Below are 25,020 nucleotides of genomic sequence, written 5' to 3'. Positions count from 1 at the left end.
ACACGCACACCCTGGTCATTGATTGAGAGCTTAATTCCCTGTCTGTCTGGAGAGAAAATCCCCCCATTTATTTGAACGACACAGATTGATCCTGCCGGGTTTATTCAGGCTATGATTCATGTTCGTTGTGCATTAGGAGCTAATACCGTCTCTGTTATATAGGTTTTCTGTCACTTTGTAATTGCTTACTGTAAAAATGCATTCATTGTTAAGCTCCATCTGAAGGAAATGTTTTAAGTTCAACTCTGAGCTGCTGATGGAGAATTGTTGTTGTCTTGGATATTTAGAGTGCAGCAAAATAGAGGTGCGAGTTTCCTCTGCTTTCCTTTCAATATTGTATGTATTTATAAAATTGACAACATATTATAATCACATGGTACCTGCATTTTCAAAATGTTCAAAAACCTGGAAGGCAAAGGGATGACATGCCACCTGGCAGGCATTTTAAACAGGAATCCATTTTGTAAAAACATGCTGTAAAACAACCTTATTTCTGTGTGGCACTTATCATCCTGGCAAAGAGCAATGCGTGGTGATGAGCAGGACACCTGAGTGTTGGATGGGCCCTCATCCAAATGATGGTTGTGTCCCTCACCTTGACTGTTCTGAGGAAATCACAACATCCATCTCTCTGCTGCAAATTCACAGACGTTATTAGACCCTGTGTGGCCAGCAGCGCCTGACTTTGTCCCAGTGTGGCAGAAATATGGCCATGCAGACAGTCGGGGATTCACACACATGCACGCAATGCGAGGACAAACCACAAAAGGAAACCTTTGACATGTGTTTCAATCCAGCCCACACGCAATACATTTTTGGCATAAGCAAGAAGCTCATTTGAGGCACATATACACACAGTGTTGCATTTCCTCGTCCTTCAGGGCTTTGATTTCCCATCTCCTGATGTGGCGAGGGCACTGATCCGTTCACCATCCTGGGGAAGCCCTCCATGATTCTCATCGGTCAGCCCAGGGAAGGCCGGGGATTGATCGGTATAACGTGTCCGTGCTGTTGCCACTGTAGCCAGTCAGCAGGAACTAATCGCCACCCAAGGTCCGGTCTCAGCCAAGTAGGAAGGGGCTGTGTATATGGTTAGCTTTGTGCGAATACAATACAAAAACAGATACCAGTCATTTGGGTTGGTGTAATTGCCGAGCATAGCTTATTTTAGTTTTCTCCACTCTGTGTCTTAGTGGAGCCCATTCTTTGTGGATTGGGCCACAATCCACAGCCCTGACTCCAGCCTGGGACCTGTTACTGAAAAGGACATGCATGGTTAGGTTTATTCATCCAGCTCTCCCTCAGGTGGACTGGCTGTGTGCCTCACCTTGTCTTGTTCAGCTCGGTGGAGAAGAGGGTGTATATTTCCATTTGAAAAAGCATGAATATCATCTTGTCCTGTGAATACCAAGTGTCTCTGAAACGTCAACGTTTGACGAGCAAAGAATAACAGCCTCCTTACACCTTTCAGGTTGTCCAAAGGGACTTTTAAATTGATTATTTAAGAAACACATATCGATAGGGTACATGAAGCACAGACTTCACAGTTTATTGAAAATAATTCACATCACCAGAGCTGGAGAGATGTGGTTTTCACTGGACAACATGCTCCAAAAAGATACACTGTATATTCGTGGCTTGTTAGTTTTTAAATATGCTAATAATGCTAAAGTGGGTTCTGATAATATAGCCTGCTGCTGATAACAGTGTACAGTTTCCTATTTAATGCTGGTTGGATCCATTTGCAACTCGAAAAAACAGGATTTAAAAATGTCAAAGAACATTTTTTTTTTAAATTTTTGAGAACAACATGCAGTTACAATAATGCCATTTAAACCAATTAGATGAATAGATTTCAATACATTTCAAAACTTTTATAATGTCCAATATCAAAAGAAATACCAAGCATGCTTTTGAACCCTTAATATTTCTTTTTTAAACTCCCAGTTGGCCGGGCCTCATTTTATTGAACTGTTTTTAATAAATCAACCCTGGGAAATATCGTATACATCACATATTTCATATTATAACCCAGCTCAGTGGAACTCACTCTGCTTCAGTCGCAAAACTCTTCTGGGAGTTAGAATGCGACCTCAGAGTCAACAACGCCTGATGAAACTAAATTAATCTGTGACGATGAAATCAAACTATTTATGTGAGATATTTTGTTACTACAGTTTCCTGCAGCCTTGGAATCCTGAGTGCGAGCCATTTTGACACTTTATTTTTTGAGGGGATTTCTTTGTTTGAATGATGTTGCTGAACTTAGAGAGAGCATTGTATTCAGTCATATTTTAAATAGCAATCATTCTAAGATATTATTTTGTGGAAAAGAATGGCACAATCAAGAGACATTATTATTGGGGCTCCAACAAAACTCACCACCAATATATATGCATATGTGGAACAAATCTAATAAAAGAGATAAGTACTTGCTCAGTCAAACATTCATTCAGTCTTCTTCCATCAGCCTCGAGGTATTGAGTACAAAAGCCTCGAGGTTGTGAAGATAGCAAACCACTGCAACAAGGCAGCAATTGACTTTAAAGCCTTGTTCACTTAATCATCCAATCCCCCTCTTTTCCATCTGTGGTGGTTCTTCTGGACAAAAATCTTAAGCTTTTCACTTCCCATTCCAAAGAACATTTATTTTATTAATGTACTCAGTCAATCCCTTTTTCTCTGCAACTTCTCCGCCTCCACAGTGCGGCACCATCGACTCTGGCTCCTATGTGAACCTGACTCAAAGAAACCTGCAGGACGCTCAGAAGTTTCTGCTGATGCATGAGGTGGTCCAACCCGTGGTACCCATTCCCTACTTCATGGAGGACAATGTCCGCTTCACTCATGTGGCGGTGGATGTGGTGCAGGGGAAGGACATGCTGTTCCACATCATTTATATGGCCACTGGTATGTTCTTTGTGACACTTTTTCTCTGCCAGACTGCATGTTTTGTAAAATCTGCTTTCAGTGTCTGTCTGTCCACACTACACATATTACTATCTCAAGTTTTATCATTTGCATATTATCTGAATGTTCTAATGTCATTTTGTGACATGTTCCAATCAGCCTCTTAATATGAGCACTGCAGTATTTTCTGTCAAGTCAGTTTTGATTATGTCACATGAAATATTTATGCAGCATTGCATCTTATTTTATGCACTAACTGGGTTGAAGTGGGCAGAATTTGGTTAAATCAATCAGAATCTGACAGCTGAGGTTTTAGTTTTATATTCTTATTGAATTATAGCTAAGGATGTTTTTATTTTTTTCAAATGTAAGCATTAGTTGTTACTTATACAGTCATAACTATTGATTGTTCCAGAGAAATAATCAAGTTTTCAGGGGCTTGAAGCCCCTGAAGTGCACTCTGCACAGGAAAAGAAATAGGCCTCCAAGGAAGAACAATGAAACCAGTCGATCTGTATTATCGTCATGGAGACATCAAAGCATTGTCTTTGACATGAGTTTGATCACTCTTTACGTCCATATGTCCTCCATATGCACCGACTGAACTCACACAAACACTAAACTGAAAGCATGCAGGCACACACAGACAACACGCCATATGTCAGTCTCATGCAATTCCTCACAAAGAGATCATAAACACCTCGACACAGCCAACAGTCATGTGTCGAAAGAAAACAGATGGGTAATTAATAACACACACATACAGTTCTTATAAGTTTACCCTGTCTGACGTGCCTGCTTATCAGTCGACTATTTGATCGTACTGGAGTGACAATATGTGTTGTCAAACTTGGCACGGTGTGGAAAACAGTATCAGCAAGACACGAGCTAGACAGCAGCGTTTCAGTGTCTGTATTATAACACACATTTATGGATTATGAACAGGTGTACTGAACAGAATTTGAACTTCACTGCGCTAATGTACCATAAGCCCTCTGGGAAATGTCAACATGATCTTCCTGTTGTAGCGTCAATGTTATTTTAGGTTATCTCACACACACACACACACACAGACACAGACACACACACACACACACAACCTGTTCCAGTTCACTGCCTCTGCGCTTGGCATCTCCCTCAAAAACTCCCCTCTCATTGTTTTCATGGTGCTGTGATAAATGTAGCATTGGACCAGAGTTGCCCACATTGCAAGTTCCCCAGACACTAACCAGACGCTAATGAAAACATCTGAAACACTGCCAAGGCCATTGGCTAGCGCACATACTGTACCTAATCACACGCTATTATTAACGGCTAAACGCACCCTGCTGATTGGGGCCATGCCGGAAAGCCTGATAGCTCCAACTGAGGGTTTCCCAGATGTCAAGGTGTGTTTTTTTTTTTTTTTTTTCATTCAAATGTACAGCCTGCAGTATAATTCACCTAATTCTAATTCAGCCCCCGTGAGCAATTTCTGCCTTGTAGCAGTATTTTTCTGTCTTGCAGTTAACGTGAAGAGAATTTAGTTGAACGCAAAAGATTTTAAAATTCTTGGTTCAACAAAGTACGAAAGTACACCAAAGGTGCATTTCTTTAATAAAAATGACATCACTTACTCGTGACATACTATCACTCATTATAACAGTAATTCACTAATTACTCAACAGAAACAGTCATTAGATAGATTACATGCTACTTTACTTTTGTTACTCAGCTCAGCTCTGTCAATTTTGCCTTTAAACAACTCCAAAATGTTCCTACAACCCCAACTACACACACACACACACACACACACACACACACACACACACACACACACACACACAGACACACATATCACATCTTCGGTATTTTAACACGTTATAGTAGAAAAGGAGACATTAGAAGATAAGATGAGCTTTTATCGAGTTGAAGGGGGGAAATTTGGTTGTTGCAGCAGCACAAAGACCAAAACGTAGAGTCAAATACATTAATAAAATAAAGAAGTACAATACAAAAATAATTATTTGAAAAATAAAATAAAAAACGTAAAATAGTAATTTAGTCTAAATCACAATGCAAGCAACATGCATACAGTAACTACAACCAGTTTGGCAGGAACAGTGCACCACCACTGTCGAAGCAGTAAGACAGCTGCTTACACATAAAGTGTAACACAAAAACATGACAAATAAAGCTACTACTAAATACAACAATTATCTATAATAACCTACTGCATATACTTATTGGTAAGCTAAGAGTATAATAATGATAACTATTACTATTACTAATGACTGACCATTAGCATTAGCAACAGTTAGCAGACAGTTCTCCAGAAGTCCAGTTCTCACATTAAAACTTCAATGTTCACATACTCTAAACACAACCCACTGAGCCCCAAAAGTGTCAAAAGTAATGGAGCCTCACTGGGATGGTGAAGACATTTCTGCATTTCAAGTCGTGGTCCTTTACACTACTTGTAACTCGATATAGTAATGCATTGTTGCCCGTGCTGCTTAGGGCAAAGCTTTACTGTTACATTCCCTGCCTTAAAGTTAGCTATTAGCAATTCACCCTTCTACCAATGGCGTCTCTGTGCACCTAATTACTTTTTCTTCACCCAGGGGATTGCATGTATAATAGATGATGTTTGTTTTTGCTCTCCCGAGAGAAAATTTGCCCCAACTCCATCTCACGGACCCTGCCTTACACAAAACAGAGGTCAGGACGAATTCACAATGACATGGATTTCCACGCTCCTCTCTCTATGAAGTACAAAGTGCTTTTATCCTCTGGAATATCCCCTTAAAGAAAAGTAGGCCAGGAATCATGTATTCAGGTGCCATATTAATTTCCTGGAAGCATCCACAGGGCTGCATGTTGATGACATAACCAAGCTTGGCACACCAGCCAATACTCTTTTTGACAGTCTTATTTCAGAGCCTCTCTGTTAGGGGTAGATTGTTGTGTGGTTCATTCTGAGTTCTCTTTGGCTTGTTTGCAGTTTTTCTCAGTCAGTATATATACAGTGGTGTGAAAAAGTGTTTGCCCCCTTCCTGATTTCTTATTTTTTTTGCATGTTTGTCACACTTAAATGTTTCAGATCATCAAACAAATTTAAATATTAGTCAAAGATAACACAAGTAAACACAAAATGCAGTTTTTAAATGAAAGTTTTTTATTATTAAGGGAGAAAAAAAATCCAAACCCACATGGTCCTGTGTGAAAAAGTGTTTTCCCCCTCCTGTTAAAACATAACTTAACTGGTTTATCACACCTGAGTTCAATTTCTCTCGCCACATCCAGGCCTGATTACTGCCACACCTGTTCTCAATCAAGAAATCACTTAAATAGGACCTGCCTGACAAAGTGAAGTCGACCGAAAGATCCTCAAAAGCTAGACATCATGCCGAGATCCAAAGAAATTCAGGAACAAATGAGAAAGAAAGTAATTGAAATCTATCAGTCTGGAAAAGGTTCTAAAGACATTTCTAAAGCTTTGGGACTCCAGCGAACCACAGTGAGAGCCATTATCCGCAATTGGAGAAAACATGGAACAGTGGTGAACCTTCCCAGGAGTGGCCGGCCGACCAAAATTACCCCAAGAGCGCAGCGATGACTCATCCGAGAGGTCACAAAAGACCCCACAACAACATCCAAAGAACTGCAGGCCTCACTTGCCTCAGTTAAGGTCAGTGTTCATGACTCCACCATAAGAAAGAGACTCGGCAAAAATGGCCCGCATGGCAGAGTGCCAAGACGAAAACCACCGCTGAGCAAAAAGAACATTAAGGCTCGTCTCATTTTTGCCAGAAAACATCTTGATGATCCCCAAGACTTTTGGGAAAATACTCTGGACTGACGAGACAAAAGTTGAACTTTTTGGAAGGTGTGTGTCCCGTTACATCTGGCGTAAAAGTAACACCGCATTTCAGAAAAAGAACATCATACCAACAGTAAAATATGGTGGTGATAGTGTGACGGTCTGGGGCTGTTTTGCTGCTTCAGGACCTGGAAGACTTGCTGTGATAAATGGAACCATGAATTCTACTGTCTACCAAAAAATCCTGAAGGAGAATGTCCGGCCATCTGTTCATGACCTCAAGCTGAAGCCAACTTGGGTTCTGCAGCAGGACAATGATCCAAAACACACCAGCAAGTCCACCTCTGAATGGCTGAAGAAAAACAAAATGAAGACTTTGGAGTGGCCTAGTCAAAGTCCTGACCTGAATCCTATTGAGATGCTGTGGCATGACCTTAAAAAGGCGGTTCGTGCTGGAAAACCCTCCAATGTGGCTGAATTACAACAACTCTGCAAAGATGAGTGGGCCAAAATTCCTCCACAGCGCTGTAAAAGACTCATTGCAAGTTATCACAGACGCTTGATTGCAGTTGTTGCTGCTAAGGGTGGCCCAACCAGTTATTAGGTTTAGGGGGCAAACACTTTTTCACACAGGGCCATGTGGTTTTGGATTTGTTTTTCTCCCTTAATAATAAAAACCTTCATTTAAAAATTGCATTTTGTGTTTACTTGTGTTATCTTTGACTAATATTTAAATTTGTTTGATGATCTGAAACATTTAAGCGTGACAGACATGCAAAAAAATAAATTGGGAAGGGGGCAAACACTTTTTCACACCACTGTATTTTGTATTTTTCCCTTTTCAAACTGTCTGCTATTCTTACCCTGAGTCCTCTTTGCTCGGTACTTTACCTTTCCTTGTGCAGATAATCACCCTTCTTCCTCTTTGTGACCAAATCCTCTCATCCACTCTTCTCTATTCCAGATTACGGTACTATCAGGAAAGTGCTTTCCCCTCTCAACCAGTCCACAGGGAGCTGCCTATTGGAGGAGATCGAGCTGTTCCCGCCCAGGAAGAGGCAGCCGATCCGAAGCCTGCTGATCCTGCACAGCCGCAGCGAGCTTTATGTGGGTGTTAGAGACCAGGTCATCAAGATCCCACTCAAGAGATGCAGCTACCACAAGAGCAGAGAGTGAGTACATGCACAGACAAACAAACACCATTAATCTCAGTGGAAACTGTCAAAAGCAAATGTGCTCACAACAAACTTTCAAAGCCCCCTCTTTCATAAGATGCTCTTTATCGGAGAGGGCCAGGCCTTTGTGTTGGTCAGGGCGCTGAGGTTTAAAACCCTCTAAATCAGCTTTGACTGAGCCACTGGAGGTGCCCACGGCTGCCCTCTGTCTGTCTCGCTCACTGTCTCGATGTCTCTCGTTGTCATTGACCCACACACAAAACCGTGGCCTCTCTGCCTCGTGCACAGTCCTGTGGTGGCCGTGTGTGTTTATCAGATATATTGAGTTTCCGTCTGTCTGGGAGAAGCTCCATCAAGGTATAAATATTGGCAAAGAAAATCCGAGACAGGCACCAGGGTGTGAAAAACTCACCACAAGATTGGGATCCCATCCATCATCGCACGCAGTAAAGGAATCACACCTGCATTCCTTATCTCGCACAATGAGCTGTTATTGGAATGCACAAAAGAGTTTAGGCTTCGTATTACAGCTGTGGCTCTGTGATATATGCTGCAGCCATTATGACACTGCATCACATCTTTTGTGGTTTTTCTTTTTTTTTTGAGAGAGTGCTCGAAAGTGAGAAATGACAAAACAGAGAAAGGAAATAAAACCATGGACACAGACTGGCAGCTACAGGGAGAATTACGAGATTCGTCACTGACATTTCTTTGAGGTCTACCTGTTTGAAATATTAGAAGGCTGTCTCTGTCTTTGGCTGTGTGGCTCAGTGATGGGTGGCGTACAATCTGCAAAGCCCTTAAGGCCCCCTGAAAGGCAGGTACTGGCTTGTTCCTTCTCCCTTTCATTTTGCACTGCTGTCGTCGGCCCTGATATCTTCGTCCGAACAGTGCGTAACTCTCTCTCTCTGCTTTTTATTCATCGCCCAGACAGTATGTCATCAACTTTGTGTGTGCAGGCAAGCACGAGTCTTGCCTTTCTGCAATGTCATATGGACAGATAGTATCAGATCATGTGTTCCTTGCACTTGTTTTTGCCTGCACGCAGTTCATTGTTATGAAACCCACGAACAACATTGTTACATTTCACCAGGGGCATGTCAGGCAGTGTTGTCGCCTGCAGCTCAGAGATATGTCATTGTGCTGTCACCGCGGACTTGTATTTATAGGAAAAGAGTAACATCAGGCTTTTTATTGCACTCAATAAACCATCTGAAGCAGATACGGCAAAGACAGATCCAGCTATCTTTACTACAGCATCCTCACAATGAGTATTTGATAATCTATTTGAGTCAGAAATATATTATTGTGAAGGCAAAACTGTAATCCGAGTGCTTGGTTGAAGATTACCTGAAAAATCACTCAGCAAATTTGGTTACGGCATAATTTTATGATGCTGATGCAGTCTAATGCATGTCAGTGCTCTACATTCATAAACAAAATTAAAAATTTTCTCCTGCCTTTCTTATCTCGCTCCTTTGTTCTGCCACTTGAGAAGCCTGTCTCCTCCAACTCCTTTCTGTTAATTTTCTCTCCACTCTCCTCTTTGTCCTCTCCATAAACTCTATCTACACCTCTGTCTTGCCTTTTCCCACTCTCTTATTTTCCTTATTCCCTCTGCCCTCTCTATTCTGACCCTTTCTCCCATACCCTCTGCTACCATCTTATCTCTCCCACTTCCTCTATTTCCATCCATCATTTCTCTCGCCCCTTTGTCGTTCACCTGCATTTGATTTCATGTTGATGCAGAGCCGTCTGAATGCATACATGACCGCTTAATAAAAGCCCATAAAATGTGAACTTTGTTCTCTCCTTCTAGAGCCTGTGTAGGAGCCAGGGACCCATACTGTGGCTGGGATCTGTTGCTGAAGAAATGCACCACCCTGGAGGAAAGTGTCAGAATGAGCCAGTGGGAGCAGAGCATCACAAAATGCCCTGTGAGTATCACGGAGCTGCTATCTGATCAGTAGCCTGCGTGCTTTATTGGAGTTCACTTGCTCTTCACTCGATTCCTTTTCTGTCTCTACTTTGGAACTTTAAAGTCGGTAGAAAACACAATTACCCTGACTCGGCCCCCGTGGTCGCCTTCCTCGCCACATAAATTGAATACTCGCATTCATCTCTGCTCCTCTTCTCCACCCTGCTCTCCAGTTACTCACAACTAACAAACAACACCCTCTAAAACTAACCTCAGAAACATCTTTGCCAAAGAAAGGCATCTTGGGACTGAACAACTTGACTTTGAGGGAGCTGGAATGATCGAGAAAGCTGCCTCAATCACTTACCTCTGACTGCTGCTTCATTAGCAAAACAGCGCTTCCATTTATTTTAACGTGCACCAAAATTGGGAGCAGTATTACGGGGTGGTAAGTCTATCAATTTCAGCATGGCGCTGCCTTTTTTGCAGTGTCTCAGACATAATTTTCAAACCAGTCACAGCCGAGAGTGCCGCTGTACCCTTTTATGTGGCTTCGTGTTTTTGGCACTCAAGCCTATGAGCACCCAGTGGCATCTGTCAGCAGAGCTGTGGCAGAAAGTTGGCCAACACCGCATCCACATATGCATTCAGGCACATGCTTGGACACAAACAATAACACATATTACACATACACGTTATGCATATATAGTGTAGGCATAAATAGTTGCTGTTGGCTGCAAGTGTTAGCTGGAGGCAAAAGCTACTTTAAGTTTAAAACAAATAGGCCCTGCATTGTTTAATGCATTGCATCACAAGTGCTCACCATAGCAACAATAGGAAGCTACAGTGTTTCTGTAGTTATTACTTTATCAAAAATAGTCATACTGTATCATAATGTTCGCAAGGAAGATTGATACCATTCTCTCGTTTGTCTTTTAAATATGAAGCTGTGGCCAGGAGCCTGGTTAGCTTAGCTTAGCATGAAGAGTGAAAACAGTGGTAAACAATGATGCTTGGTTGTTGTTGTTGTTAAAGTTGTATGTTTTGTTTCTATAATTCATAAAGAAAGCAAAGTGTCAAAACTAATGGTTGTACGTTTCCAAAAAAACACCACTTCCTTTTTTATGTTTCAGTCTTTGCACAGCTTAAACAAACAAGACATAATATGTTATCAACCATTTCCTCAGCTCTTTCCCAATCAATATGATAAGCTAAGATGACTGTCTCCTGGCTACGGCATCATAATAAATGAACAAAAATAAGATTGGTGTTGATCTTCTCATCTAACTCATGGCAGAGAAGCAAAATAAGTACATTTTCAAAAAAATGTCAAACTATTGCTTTAAAATTCAGGATTCAGAATAAAGATAATACCCCTGTTCCCAGCAGAGTGTAGAGACTAACACTTGAATTTTGATGTATTTTTGGTTTCCACTTACCACTGATGGACTAGTTATTAACTCACTTAACCTCAGTCTAACCAGGTCCAGTCCATTTAGAGGAAGCATTAATCTTATTTTAATAAGTATGCTGACAGCCAGCAATAGGGAGTTCAGAGCTGGTCCAGAACAGGAAACGTCCGTGTTTACTTCTTGTTTGTCAGTTGTTACATCTTGGCATTGAATTGTTGCAGTCTTTTATCACAGTTACAGTTTCACTCCCTATGAGTCCGTTAACAGTCTGCGGAAAGCTAAACTGGCTGAAAGCCTGCTCTTCTGCATTTTCCTGCAAAGTGGAAGTATGGAGTTGGAGGCCAGTCAAGAGTTTGCACAGTCGTGTTGTGTAGGCAGAGACGAGGAGATATGCTTTACCAACCTGTTCACAAACGCCATCTGGCATCACAGTCTCACGTCTATATGGAAACAAGTGAAAGATTGTTTCACTGTTTTTTTGGAAGATAAAAGTCCTGGTCACGGTCCTGCATGTTTTTCAATTAAAATGGAAATTGTTACTCAGTATTTTTTTAAGGAACCCACTGTACCATTTCCCCCATAACCTCCAATGTTACAGTATTATTTAGATTAAAAATAACACATCTGTTGTGCTTTTAGTCTGTGACAGAAATTACTTATAATCCACAAAAAAAACATGAATGCTTTGCATCATGCTTCAGATCTTTTATCCTCTTTCTGGTGTCTTTTCTGGTTTATTTTTGGCATTTTAATGAAAGAAATTACATATTTCTCATCAGTAAATGTATTTTATTTTGATGTTTATTTTTTCACGAGAGATATGCAGCATGAAATATTCATTTACATCTGCCAAATCATTTTTAGTCTCATCTGTAAATTATATTACGATATTGCTGTATTGGCGGTCTCTGTATAGTTGTTTGCTTTCTAGGCAGCCCAATGATGCAGATGTTGTCTGTCTCAGCCAAGCGTCCCCCATTTAGGCACACGGCAGAGTTCAATTACCAATAAGAGCGGAGGGCAGATGTTATTCTGCTTCTGCCAAGGCAGCTGATGATCACGCTCTCTCTTCACCTCCGGTGAAAGTGTTTTTTGCATTTTTAAATCACCCTGAAATGTAGTAGCGACATGCCTCATATCATCTGCAGCCCTGAATCTTACACCAGTGCCGTTTTTGTATTTAGCTCATATGCCCAGGACATCAGTCATAATTCATAGCTCCTGCAATATCAGACCTTTCCTGTTTGATTCTGTTGCGCCTCAGATATTCATTTATGAGGCCACTATTATTTCCTCATATTTCTGTCCTTTGAATGTGTCCAATAACAGCTTTCATCTGCCTTTGAATCTCTCTTTTTCTGTTTTGAAATCTCATCGTATCCTAAGAGAGTTTTCGTATATCTTCCTCCTGTTTAGAAAATAAAGGCACAATTTTAGATGTAATATAGATTATGTAATGCAGCTATTTTTTTTGCATCTATTTGAGGTAAATTGATTTCTGTTTGCATTCACCCATACTCGTGTGCTGGATTTCCCACAGCAACACATTCCTGAGAGCATCACTCTAATGCAATGACCAGTTTCTGAGAAAAGCTATTACTTTCAAATGTTTTATTTTTGGCCCTTTTTGTTGCCGACAGGTCCGTAATGTTACGGTCGATGGGGGCTTTGGTTCCTGGTCTGGCTGGTCCACTTGCAGTCATAATGATGGAGGCAGCGCAGGGTCCTGCCTGTGTCGGACACGAGCCTGTGATAACCCCGCCCCTCAGTGTGGCGGCGAGCAGTGCCATGGGATCAGTGTTGAGGTCGCCAACTGCTCCAGGTAAATTTATTGGTGATACACCAGCACATAGAAGCTGATTTTTCTCTTATCTTTATTAATGACCTATGCATATTTCTGTTCATATCTATCTGACTAGATCACTGAGACAAGGGATAGATATTACAAAATATATATATATATTAATATTTCCCTGCATCCTCGCACCTACTCATTAAGGATCCACACACAGTTAATTGTTCCGTGTTGAATATTCACTGTCAGTAGTTTTGGACAAACAAGTGTTGATTGGGTGTTGCTTTTTTGCACTCTTTCAGCTGACATATTACTGCAATTATAATACTCTGGGTAAAGTTTTCTGAGATCCTGATGCATCAGTCCTGTGTATACTTAACAAGGCACATGAACTATCCTTTCAGTCAAGTTTTTAACAATTTATCTGTTCATGTAATATAGTGTATGTCTAACGTAATGATATATGCTTATCATAAGTTACCTGTTATTAAATTTACAATAAAAACAGACTGGAAAAAGCCATTCTGTGCTGTATTTAATTAAAATTGTCACTGATTGCATTTTCTGTTGGTAAGTGCCACAAAGATTAGTCTCAACCGATCTGCCTGTTCAACCTAGAACAACTTACATGAAAGTGCTTTAAACAATGCTGGTTAATGTATACTGCATACACACCTCAATGAACTTAGACCAAGATTAGTCTTTATAAATACTAGTTTAGCCATTTATGTGTTGATTTCAGTAGTTGTCCTCATACTGTCTAAATTGGTGTTTCCCACAGCTCATCATTTGACAACCAAGACACCGAGTTGCATTTTAGTGAAATAAACCGTAGAGGTCTTGCCCTTGTTCTGTGAAACCAATAATGAAGAATGCATTCTCAGCCTAAGACTACCATGTCTTCTGCACCAATACGCAATCTGTCAGAAGAAACAAAGGCATCGTCTGTGACTGTAGAAGATTCCCAGTTGTTCTTAAGAGTTTAGTCTGAATTTTGTTAATTAGATTCATTTACATTCTCAAATCAGGAAAAGCATATGACAGGCCTCAGCCTCAAAAAACAAAACAAAACTGTTATGTAAAACTTTATACAAAGGAACAAAGCTCAAATGGTGTTAGCAAAAAACTTGGACTGACGTTGTTCTGTGTGTCTCCATAGAAACGGAGCATGGACTCCCTGGACTTTCTGGTCCCCCTGCAGCACCAGTTGCGGCATCGGCTTCCAGGTGCGTCAGCGCTCCTGCAGCAACCCGACCCCTCGCCACGGTGGACGAGTGTGCGTGGGCCAGAACCGTGAGGAGAGGTAAATAAAACAAACGCACACCCACACTTGTACAGCATGGATTTACTTTAATCAGTCCGTGTCAATGAATGTATATGTGTGTTCAGAGCTGTGCACATTAAAGAGGGGGGAAAAAGCTACTTTTTTCCATAGTTTGCAACCTGCAGTTAAGAAGTATGACTTTGGCTGTGACATTTTGTTTTCCTGTTTTTCCTTACTTCTGTCCAACTGTGTGACAGCCAATTAAGGAGAGAGTGGGATAGGCCTGTGCTTGGGTAATTATCTGGCTTTCACGCACAAACCGAGTCTACGTTTTGAAGCTTTGGAGGCTTTGGCGTAGAATAATCGCCTTTCTAAAGATGTTTGTATGGTTTCTAAGCAACCTTCAAGGCCAGAAAAAAAAAACAGTTTTTAAAGAGAAAGCATGTGAAGTACAAAAAGCCATACAAAGAAACAGGTAGAAAAGGTCAAGTTGTTGTTTTTTTTAATTTAAATTTTTTTTTTCTCTCAGTTTGTTTTGTTTTGTCAAGTGATTGCCAAATCAAAGAAGGTCTGTGTAAAGCTTTTAGAGCTTGCACTGTGTATAAAAATCATACAAGACTATTACGCTATTTTATTTCCATTCTAGTAAAGACCGCCGGGTTTTAATGAACCAAAGCATTACTTCTTTGTGTCCGTAGAATCCACGTTAAGCCACCAGATATCGTTCTGATGTTTTTCATCCAGCCCCAGCTTTAAACCAAAGGAGAAGGCAGAAAAAGTGCAAAGTAAATACAGTTCAGAGGGTACAGGAAAGGAAAAAAGGAGAAATAAATTGTTAGCACTTGTGACCATGGCAACAGAAACAGCATGTGATAGACGAGTAATTGCATATGGCCTTCAAGGATGAACCTGATATTACTCCTTTTTTTTTTCAAAATTCTGTCCTCTGCACTTTTTCATTTTATCACTCCCTCCTCTAAACCTTTTCTTACTCATTGCTGCTCCTGGTGGAGCAGTCCACGAGAAACGGACTGCTCCACCAGGAGCCCTAAGAAAAATATACGTAGTGACCAACACAGCCCAGTTTAAAAAAAAAAAATTAAAAGTGCCTGCGCGGGCAAACACTAAAGACCGCAGGGGGCCAGAAGCAGATTTTGCCACCCCCTCTATGTCTTTCTCTGAGCTTTAATCTCATTTGTTTCATCTCCCCTTCTTGCTCTCACTACACGCTCTGTTCAGCTATTTAAAACACCTTAGGCCAGTCAGGGGCCAGCTGTGAGGGCTGGAATCGGATCTTTGTAAGGTAGGAGTGAGAGGAGAGGCGTCTTTGTGTGTGTGTGTGTGTGTGTGTGTGTGTGTGTGTGTGTGTGTGTGTGTGTGTGTGTGTGTGTGTGTGTGTGTGTGTGTGTGTGTGTTCACGTGAAAGAGAGTTGGGCAGATGAACAGTGAAGCACAGAGAAAGAGAGAAAATGTGTGAACAGATGAATTATGCTGTCAGTTTCAGTCTGCCGGAGGGAGAAAAATAAGGGGATGCTAGAAAATATGTGCGTGTCTTCAATATGAGCATATCCAGGTGTATCGGGAATGTTTATCGTCATTTAAGAGGAAAAAAATGGATGAAACATGGGGGGAAAAAAACTGGGTTTTTATACAACTCTGTACTCTGTGATGGTGTCCAAAAAAACTTCCACCACATCTGCCGTTTGTAGTTATCCATGTGTGTGAAACAATCTTCTGAATAAGCTTTCATCTGCATGGCACGAGAGGGGCTGGAACTTTGTCAGCTTTAGCGCACTGAATGATTCTTTTACTGCTGTGAAAGGCTTTTCTTTTATGGGGCACACAGCTCCTTTCAGAGGTGTTAGGCATCTGCAGCGAGCCTCACTACACACTTTGTTCGTCCACTGTTGCCTCAAGTACCCCATTCAAAGGCCTTATGTTCAAACATGCATGCATATGACATGACTTCATAGATACACACATATACAACATCAACAACAAAAAACAGATTTTAAAGGCAAAATAAACCTCTTTTCCTCGTCTTTTTTCCACATCTGTTAGCCAAGAGGCCTGTGATAAGTTCGGCCTCGATTGTTCGCAGCAGGCACAGCTTTTAAAGATAAAGCAAATGCCATGAAAGAAAGCGTACACAGCAGCGCTACGGGCTTAAATCTGGCTGCTTAATGCCTGCATTTATGAACCTTCTGTTGGTATTTCCCTTAGCACACTGACAGCGTCCACACTGCTTACTCAGCCTATAGCAGCTAATTAGCCTCGTTTTAGTCTGATCAGCTCCGTGTGTTTTAGAGAGAGGAGAAAAGGATAAGATAACAAAGCCACTCACTTGTCTGAAATGATTAAAGCGGCTATGATGATGATTTTGAAGCTCTAAATATACTCTACTGTATTGACGTTTTTTTGTGTGTTGTGGTGCATTAGGGATATTTTGTGTGCATACAAGCCTGTTTGCATGAATGTCTTTGTGAGTGTGTGTTTGGGTGCATCTTTCTCCCTCTCTCCAGCATGTGCAAGATTGTAATCCACACTTGTCCTCACTTTTAAACACTCTTCCTCCCCACTGTGCTATCCCACTACAAGCATGCAGATTAGGAAAAGTGGAAAGAAACACACTGCTCTGAGGATTTTCTTTTACAACCAGAGTATACAGAGTGTAGCTTTTGATTAGATATGAAAAATAGCAGAGTATTTGGGAATCGTACAATGGAAATACACAGCCTAAGCCTTTGGAGAAAGGATATAAATTTAAAGCTATATTAGCGCAAGAAGTCTCAGTTGTCTTCAAAAGGCCAACACACAACAAAATGGCAATAAAAGCAATTTTATAGTATGCGTAAAAGTTATAAAATATATTATATGGTTCTAATAAGCCCGGCAATCGTCTGTCGTTAATGTATAATGAGAATTGAGTGATTAAAGTATTTAAACATCGCAGTAATCCTGTCTTGTAAAACGATGTAATTAGAGATGATCCATGCATCTTTGTGGCTTTTTTAATAGGCTCTGTCAATGAATTATGCAAACTGCATATGCATGTTCATTAAGATTTGAGATGTAAGTTTCTTGGCTGTACTTAGCTGTGTTAACGCACACTCACTGGCACACCATGCACAGATATATGCCTTTGACTTGTCTCTGGCTACATGATTCATTCATTCATTCATGACATGTTCAGGCTCACAGTGTTCACAGCGCTCTCTGCACTCCAGGGCCACATCAAAGAGATCTGTGGGGTTTGTAAAAGTTTGTTTCAAGGGAAGTTTACACGCCTTTTCAGACATCCCTGTCTTGTGGTCTTGAGCTCTTTGTAGCTATTCCAGTTCAGTGGCAAGGTTTCCAAAGTGCGGTGACGTCTTCAGTGCCCTTCACATATAATTTTAGTGGTCTGACAGATAATGTAGCTATTCAATTTTCCACAGACAATCCAAAAGAGTGTGACACATGATTCAAGTTAACCTCTGCTGTCAAAGCCTGCAGAGCTAACTCATGTCTCTTCTATCCCTCAAATTGTGTAATTATAATACACAATAATTAGGTAAAGTTGCATTTATCTTTTTCATGACAATGGATTGAATTAGTATAAGTAATATTAAAATGACAAACCTGCAGGAAATTATCACCTGACCCTACAGTTTATTCCATATATATGGAGCGTTTTTAGTATCTTTCAGCTCCTTCAAAATTGTTGCAAATCTACGAGCAGCAGGCAGCTGTTTGGGAAAAAAGATCTCAGATAAAGTCACTGTGCCCTACCTACCCAGCACTGAACAGAGACACAGCTAGCTGGCAAAAATATTAGAGCATGTAGTTACATATTTCTCTCAGGAGTTGGTGGAGACCAAAACAGCAAAAAAAAACCTGTTATTGGACACTGGAGTAACATATTGCAGAGTAATATTGGACTTTAAAGTCATTAGACTTGCTCGCATGTTGCAGATGGGACCTTAAATTGACTGGATGTACGCACTCATCTTGATCAGACTGGTTTCAGGTAGAACTCACCTTTGAATAAAACAATTCTCAAGCTAGTTTCTTTCACTCCCTTTGGAGATTGTAGAGCGTTATGCTTGATGACTTTAATAATTACTGTAACTGTTTTTGTCAATTGTGTTCCTAGATTGTTGGCTGCCAGACTTTATCATCAACTGCATATATTGAAATGGACATAACCTCCCTGATGTCATCGATAGGTTTCATGAAAAGCAGTTTTGAAGCTCAGTTCCGGTTAGCTCTCGATAACTGCTGTCTCTGCAGTGTCTGACTCAGCCTTTCTCCCAGTTAATACAAAAATGGGAAAAGAGGTAGTTAGCGTAGTTGCTGAAACCTGCTGTAGCTCGTCATTTGTAACATGACATTGTAACATGTCAGCCTAAGTAGCCCTGCCCTTAATTATGCACATAGGCTTTATATAAAAGTGTGTGTTGCTTCCGGGTCTGAAAAATGAGGCTAGTGTGAAAGTGTCTTGAACGGCAATACCCTCGAGGGCCACTAGGGGTTGGCTCCATAAAGGGTCCGCCTCCAATAGACTCTAATTCAACTTCCCTTATGGAAAAAAATTTACTGACTGTGTATTTCCTAAGTTATAAGAATGTCATTCACTAAAGTCACTCCTTCTTATTAGTTTTCTGTTGGTTCTTTGGTGGAACTGCAATCCTTTTTCAGCCAAAGATGTTGCCGCTTGTTTCTTGTGCTGACTGCATTTTTCTTCTTTCTTTTTTTTTTAAATCACCACCCTCATTCTCTGCCGTCTTTCCCCTTCCTTCACAGGTACTGTAACGAACACCTGCCCTGCCCACCGCACGTCTACTGGTCAGCCTGGTCGGCATGGGAACGCTGCACCGTGCCTTGTGGCGGAGGTATCCAGTCGCGACGCAGAACCTGTGAGAACGGCAACGACTGTCCCGGGTGTGGTCAGGTATGTCATCCAGAACAATAGCTCTCACATGCACCTCCTTCTATATGTCTTTCGCTCATTCCGTTCATTGTTTAGGAGCTCAGCTTAAGCCATTTGATGCGAGGAACAGTCAGTGGTGATGAAATTGGAACATCCAACACGACCAAATCCCCTGGCTATATTTGTACAGTGGCAGCAGCCATCAGATTTATTACCAAGACCTATTTAATACCACACACACGCACGCACACACACAGAGTAATCGCACCACATATGAATAGACTTATTTTCTGCCACAGAGCTTTCTCCGAAGCGCAGCTGATGCAAGGAAGTGTTGAAATACGAGCGTTTTCCTTCATGACAGAATAATGTGACGCTTTTGTTATTTCTGGTGCTATTTTCATACGTACACACATCTACTGTAAATAAGAGGGAACAATCATGATAGCTGTAGCTTCTCGTGTCCCTCTTGGAAATGGATTAAAGAATGTGGGTCAGGGCCTTGTGGATGCATGGGATCCTTGAAATGTATTTTCATTTGTTTGTTGGTTTTCTTTTACATTTTTGGGAGAGATTTTTATTTTTGTGATCATTTTAACTTTCTTTTAACGACTGGTTTAGATTTACCGTTTAGGATTAAGGTTTTAATCATGCGTGTTTACACACAATCTGCGTGTATGTGGAATAAATGATTAGAGACAGGCACTTACTCAAATGGGCAATAGTTTGTTTTCATAGAAATGCAGTCAAATGCTGAAAAAGCATTCATCTACCCAAATCACATTTAGCTAAAGAAAAAACACATCCCACAGGTCGTGTAATGGGCTGTTATAAAGCTAAATAATACACTGCCGACATTATGAAACATCCCACACAAGGCCTTGCACCTCAAGAGCATATATAGTATCTGATAATTGCCCATAACACATTAGTAGCTGCAGAACACCCAAATAAAACAACTGACCTCTCATTAAATAGTAATTTAGCAGTCACACCATATCATCCACTGCTGCGTTCACCTACTCTCTCTCCCACACACAAACACAGACACACATTCACATAACGGCAGCTGTCTTATTTGTTGTCACAGCACAGCAGCCATCATCCTCACTGAATCACCCTGGGATGCAGCGGCATTCCTTCAGGAACGCAGATCAGAAAAGGAAAGTGACGGCAAGCACGAGGGAATCTCAGCTCTTCGACACTGCCGGTTCCAAAAGGGAAAGCCTGCCTTTAAGTGTCGGCATTTGTTGCGTTATTTCTGACGCATCCTCAGTGTCGAGACGTGTTCGGGCTCAGCGAGCAGGAGATGTTAGAGATAGTTTTTATTGGTGTCAAAGGAGGGAACAGTCTCATATTGCTAACAGTCGAGGAAGTGACATACTGTTCTACAGAGAGCTGAGCCAAGTCACTTGGAAGCTTCGACTTGTACAAACTTTCTGTCTGTTTAACGACGTGGTTCTGCTTCTTCCTGCTTCTTTTTGCTTTTGGACTTTCACTTGTTGTCCTTTTGTTTTGTTTTCTCATCGACTCCTTGTCCTCTAACATTGTGATATGGACTTAATTGGGGCTGTCTCGGCCGCAGGAGTTGTAATTACATGCAGCCTTCACAGACAAGGCTTGGCCACGGAGGACTTTATTTAGACAGCTTGGGTAACTTGTATTATAGCAGCATATTCACTCTGATCAAAGAAGCATTTGCTGCCTTTCATTTAAAACTCTGATAAGATGCTAAATGGCACAGCTGTTAATGGATAACAATTGCCTCAGTGCACTTAAAGCCCCTAAACAGGTACAGGTTCAGTGTTTAAGAGACAGGAAGCTTAAGTATACTCACCATAGTGTTTTTTGTAGTATTAAAACCTTAACTATTCCCAAGGATGATGATGATGATGTTCATAATGACGGGAACATGTTCTTTTAATTTGATCAAGAATCCAAAAAGTGTGATGGACATAATTTTTACGTGCCATCTGTCTGTGCTTCTTCCCCTGGACACATTCATGTTTAATTAAACAGAAGGAGACCACCACACACACACACGTTGCTGCCTCTGTCACCACAGCCACTTTTTTCAGATCAGGCATCCTTCTGAGACTTGAAGAGAAAACCACAGTGTATGTAATTGACAGAGCTTGTATGTTCTTTTGTGCATCATTTACTTGTAAGGATTGATATGTTCCCAGCCACCTGTGGTTCAGTTCCAGGTGTTTACCATATATTAATCGACAGCAATGGGAAAGCATCTGCTTGTTGTCAGGCAGAGAATTCACAAGAAAATACTAACTGTTGGAACTTTTTTGAAAGCCGCTCTTAAAGTTGGAGATACAAATTCTGTTGCAACATAGCAGACTCCTCCGAACACGCTGTAAACCTATTCAGTTTACTTTTTCATTGTCTATTGATTTATAATGCAAAAGCTTATTTAGTTGCGCCCCCTACACAGGGAGCTCACTCCATAGTCACACACAAAGAAAAACTGAAGCTCGTAGGGATTCAGGTCAAGGACCCTTCAAATTAAACCAAAGTGTCTCTACTCACTATGCAACCCTGCTACCCTTTTAAAACAAAATGCTGCCACAAGTTTGATTAAAGAAACTCTCTCGGTGCTTCATTTCCATCAAACCTGCCCTAATGTTGCTCCATGTGTCATCGCCATGAGCCTCAGCTGCGGTCTTACTTTAATGGAACTATTTATTCCTGAGGTATTCAGTGCCTCATTTTGCTAATGCAAAAGGCCACATGACTGCAGCTTCATCAGTCTGAGCCCCGGTCCGTGCGGCGCTGCTCCATCTCTCTGCTTTCACTGTATCCGCACTACAGGTTTGAATCCCCCAGAGAAACTGGCAAAATCTGGGCTGGAAATAAACAAGTTAGGCTCCAGTGGCCTAGCACGGATGCACTGCACTGAGAGTACTGTACTTAACCCCATCTTCTCTAGTGTGATGACTCATAAACTCAACTACAAAAGAAGTGCTTCATTAACCTTGGATAAATTGGAAACAAAACTATATTTTCTGTCCCAATATTCAAGCAGTGAGTCCTTTTAAAGATTATGTATTCTGGAAAATATCTTGTGAAATTAAAAACCATTGTAGAGTTGCTGAAAGAAAATAATTATTAAATAAAATCTTTTGATGCAGTTCAAACAGTGCTGTTGAAAGGGTGTTCATCAAAGCTGACTCAAGAGATTATATGCTAAGTCAATCAGGAAGGTCATTGTTGCTCATGAGTATGGGAAAAAAATAAATAAATAAAATGTCAGGAGGAGGTTTAAATGTGCTCTTCACCCGTTCATCTGATCGTCAATCACCCCACACTGAAGAAACCAATGATATTTAATAACAGACGACTCCAGGTAATAGTTGATTGTGATCTATGAAACTTTTCAACAACATTTTGTGTAACAAGCAGATACGTGTCTTTTCTGTGTTGTTAGCAATTCCTCCAATAACAAAATTCAACTTTAAAGAATGTAACGTAGGCCCCTGCTTCATGAAGTCAACTTTACTTTCCAAAATTAGCAACAAAAGACACACCTAAAAACTGCATGTTCTACCTACTCTGGGTCAGTGGTGAGTCACCATCTCACTGATCTCTTGCTGGTTTGACGTGATGTTTGCCAGTCAAAATTACACGTTTAGAGCTGTGTGTGTGTGTGTGTGTGTGTGTGTGTGTGTGTGTGTGTGTGTGTGTGTGTTTGTGTTTGTTCTCCTTGTCCCTGCATGGGTTTTCTCCGGGTGCTCTGGCTTTCTCCCACAGTCCAATGGCGTGCGTGAGGTTAATTGGTGTACCGTGGGTGTGAATGATTGTCTGTGTATCTCTGTTGGCCCTGTGATTGACTGGTGACCTGTCATAGGTCTACCCCACTTTCACCCAAAGTCAGCTGGGATAGACCTCAGCCTTCCCCCGTTCAGGATAAAGTAGGTGCAGATAATGGATGGATACATTTCTTCTCTAAATTCAAACTCAGTTTGATCTGAGTTCTATTTAAATCATAAGGGTAGCAAGTGTCTTCTCTACATTTTCTGTATGCTGCGTTTCCTCATCAAACAATTTCAGACACATACTTGTGAAATTCAGTCTCACATGTCCGCCTAATGTTTTGCACATTTGAAAATGTGTTTATTTTAAATTATAAAATGCAAGACAATTACAGTTTATGTTGTAAAAATGCATTATATAAGAGAGCATTTTATACTAGATTCCGCAAAGAGTTACAACTTCAATGTAAATGGCTTGCTGATATTCTCTTTAATTCCTGGTAATAGATGAAAGACGACTTGCTTCAGAGTTGTGCGGTCTTCAAGAGTATATCATTCACTGTGGTATATCCTACTTTGTACACTAAAGTACATCAAATATCTCTCATATCCAAGGATCAAAAAGAGTCATTCTTCTCCGCTGAATCTGCCTCTCAGAGTTAAATAAGTGAAATGTGGGCCATGCAGAACTGACGAAGCACAGAGCTGCTTAATGAAACTGAGAGCTGCTCTATTTACCTGCGAGGAGTTCAGCTGTGCAGGCTGGCTGCGAAATGAAAGTTAAGTACCCAGAGCTGCTTCTGTCGGCAGACTGACGTGTGAACACGCTTGTGTGTTTTTGTATTGTTCTGTGTTAGCCACTGTGTGCACTGGTGTGTAGCCAGCTCCCGGCTGACAGCGGGCTTCATTATGGAGTCAGATGGGTGGAGAGACAGAGAGCGAGACAGCGAGCGAGACAGCGAGCGAGACAGCGAGCGAGACAGAGAGAGAGACAGAGAAGTCAGTGTTTGACAAAGTGTGTTTTGGTTGGCGCTGCTAATTGAAATGATGTGTCATGGAGACCTGAAGAACATTAGGCCTCCTTCTCTGAGGACTCAACCACAATAGATAAAGATGTAGACACCTGATACGATTAGTCCCTCTCACATATGGACCATACACTCAAACATCAGGGTACTAGTGTGTAAATGTAGACGTCCCTACATATTCGGTCAGTCGCGCACACACACACAGCTCTCCCAGTCCAATAGGAAGTGTAATGATGGCAGGAGGCTGGAGAGGCACGACTCCTTATTATTCACCTCCCACAGCTGGTCAGACACAACAGAGGCCCTTTTGTACCTACTCACACACACACACACACACACACACACACACACACACACACACAATACACATGCAGTGTATTTCACCTTCCAAATTCACACATTCTTCAATAAAAATAAGGGAAGAGGCTGAGGGCTTATACTTCCCCAGCACTCGGACACTATGCTGACACACACAGGCTTCCTTTCCCTTTTTTGCCCTGCTTCTCTCTCAACTTTGTATCCCTTCAGTCTATAACACCAAAAAAAAAAATAGGCACAACGCTCTGTGGATGGAGACAGAATGAGATAGGAGCTGCCTGAATCCATAAAGCAGCCGTGCATAAACGTATAAACATGCACACGCTTCACACACACACACACACACACACACACACGCAAATCAGTTCCAGCCTGAAGTAAAAAGTTTCACTCAACCGTCAAGTTGTCAGTCTTGCGCGCGCGCACACACACACACACAGAAACACAAGCAGCCACGGCTGACCAACCAGGCGGCTTGTTTGTGTGAGGCAGTAAAGATGCTATCAAGCGTCCTCCCGCCCAGCCGTCCTGAGCTGCAGCCAGGAACCCATTACAGAGCTGCCGTCTCTGAGCAGCTGCCTGTTAAAGGTGTTTCACAGCACAAAATCGCTGCTCTCCATTTGCCAGTAATGCACGTTGCCGCTCTCGCCAGGGGGAGCGCGGGTACGAGTCAAAATCAGCGGACTAATTGAATCCAATTTTGTGTTCCACATGCCACTTGT

General features: G+C 41.4%; 1 protein-coding gene across 2 annotated transcripts in view; it reads left to right on the top strand.

Moving 5' to 3' along the window:
* sema5a (sema domain, seven thrombospondin repeats (type 1 and type 1-like), transmembrane domain (TM) and short cytoplasmic domain, (semaphorin) 5A) overlaps positions 1-25,020 on the top strand; it is a 126,500-nt gene that overhangs the window by 65,625 nt on the left and 35,855 nt on the right. For both annotated transcript variants that reach the window (XR_011178346.1, XM_069151618.1), the window contains exons 10-15: positions 2,706-2,910; positions 7,677-7,884; positions 9,707-9,824; positions 12,858-13,039; positions 14,172-14,315; positions 19,062-19,209. Coding sequence is in view for 1 of the 2 variants with exons in the window: in XM_069151618.1 (XP_069007719.1) it covers positions 2,706-2,910; positions 7,677-7,884; positions 9,707-9,824; positions 12,858-13,039; positions 14,172-14,315; positions 19,062-19,209 (1,005 nt within the window). In the remaining variant the exon portion in view is untranslated. The remainder of the gene's footprint in view (positions 1-2,705; positions 2,911-7,676; positions 7,885-9,706; positions 9,825-12,857; positions 13,040-14,171; positions 14,316-19,061; positions 19,210-25,020) is intronic.

The sequence above is a fragment of the Embiotoca jacksoni genome, unplaced genomic scaffold (assembly GCF_022577435.1).
Source record: "Embiotoca jacksoni isolate LCO1_2020_lvr unplaced genomic scaffold, fEmbJac1.0.p SCAF_17, whole genome shotgun sequence".
NCBI lineage: Eukaryota > Metazoa > Chordata > Actinopteri > Embiotocidae > Embiotoca > Embiotoca jacksoni.
Note: the sequence above shows the minus strand (reverse complement) of the source record. Positions and strands in the feature narration are given on the sequence as shown.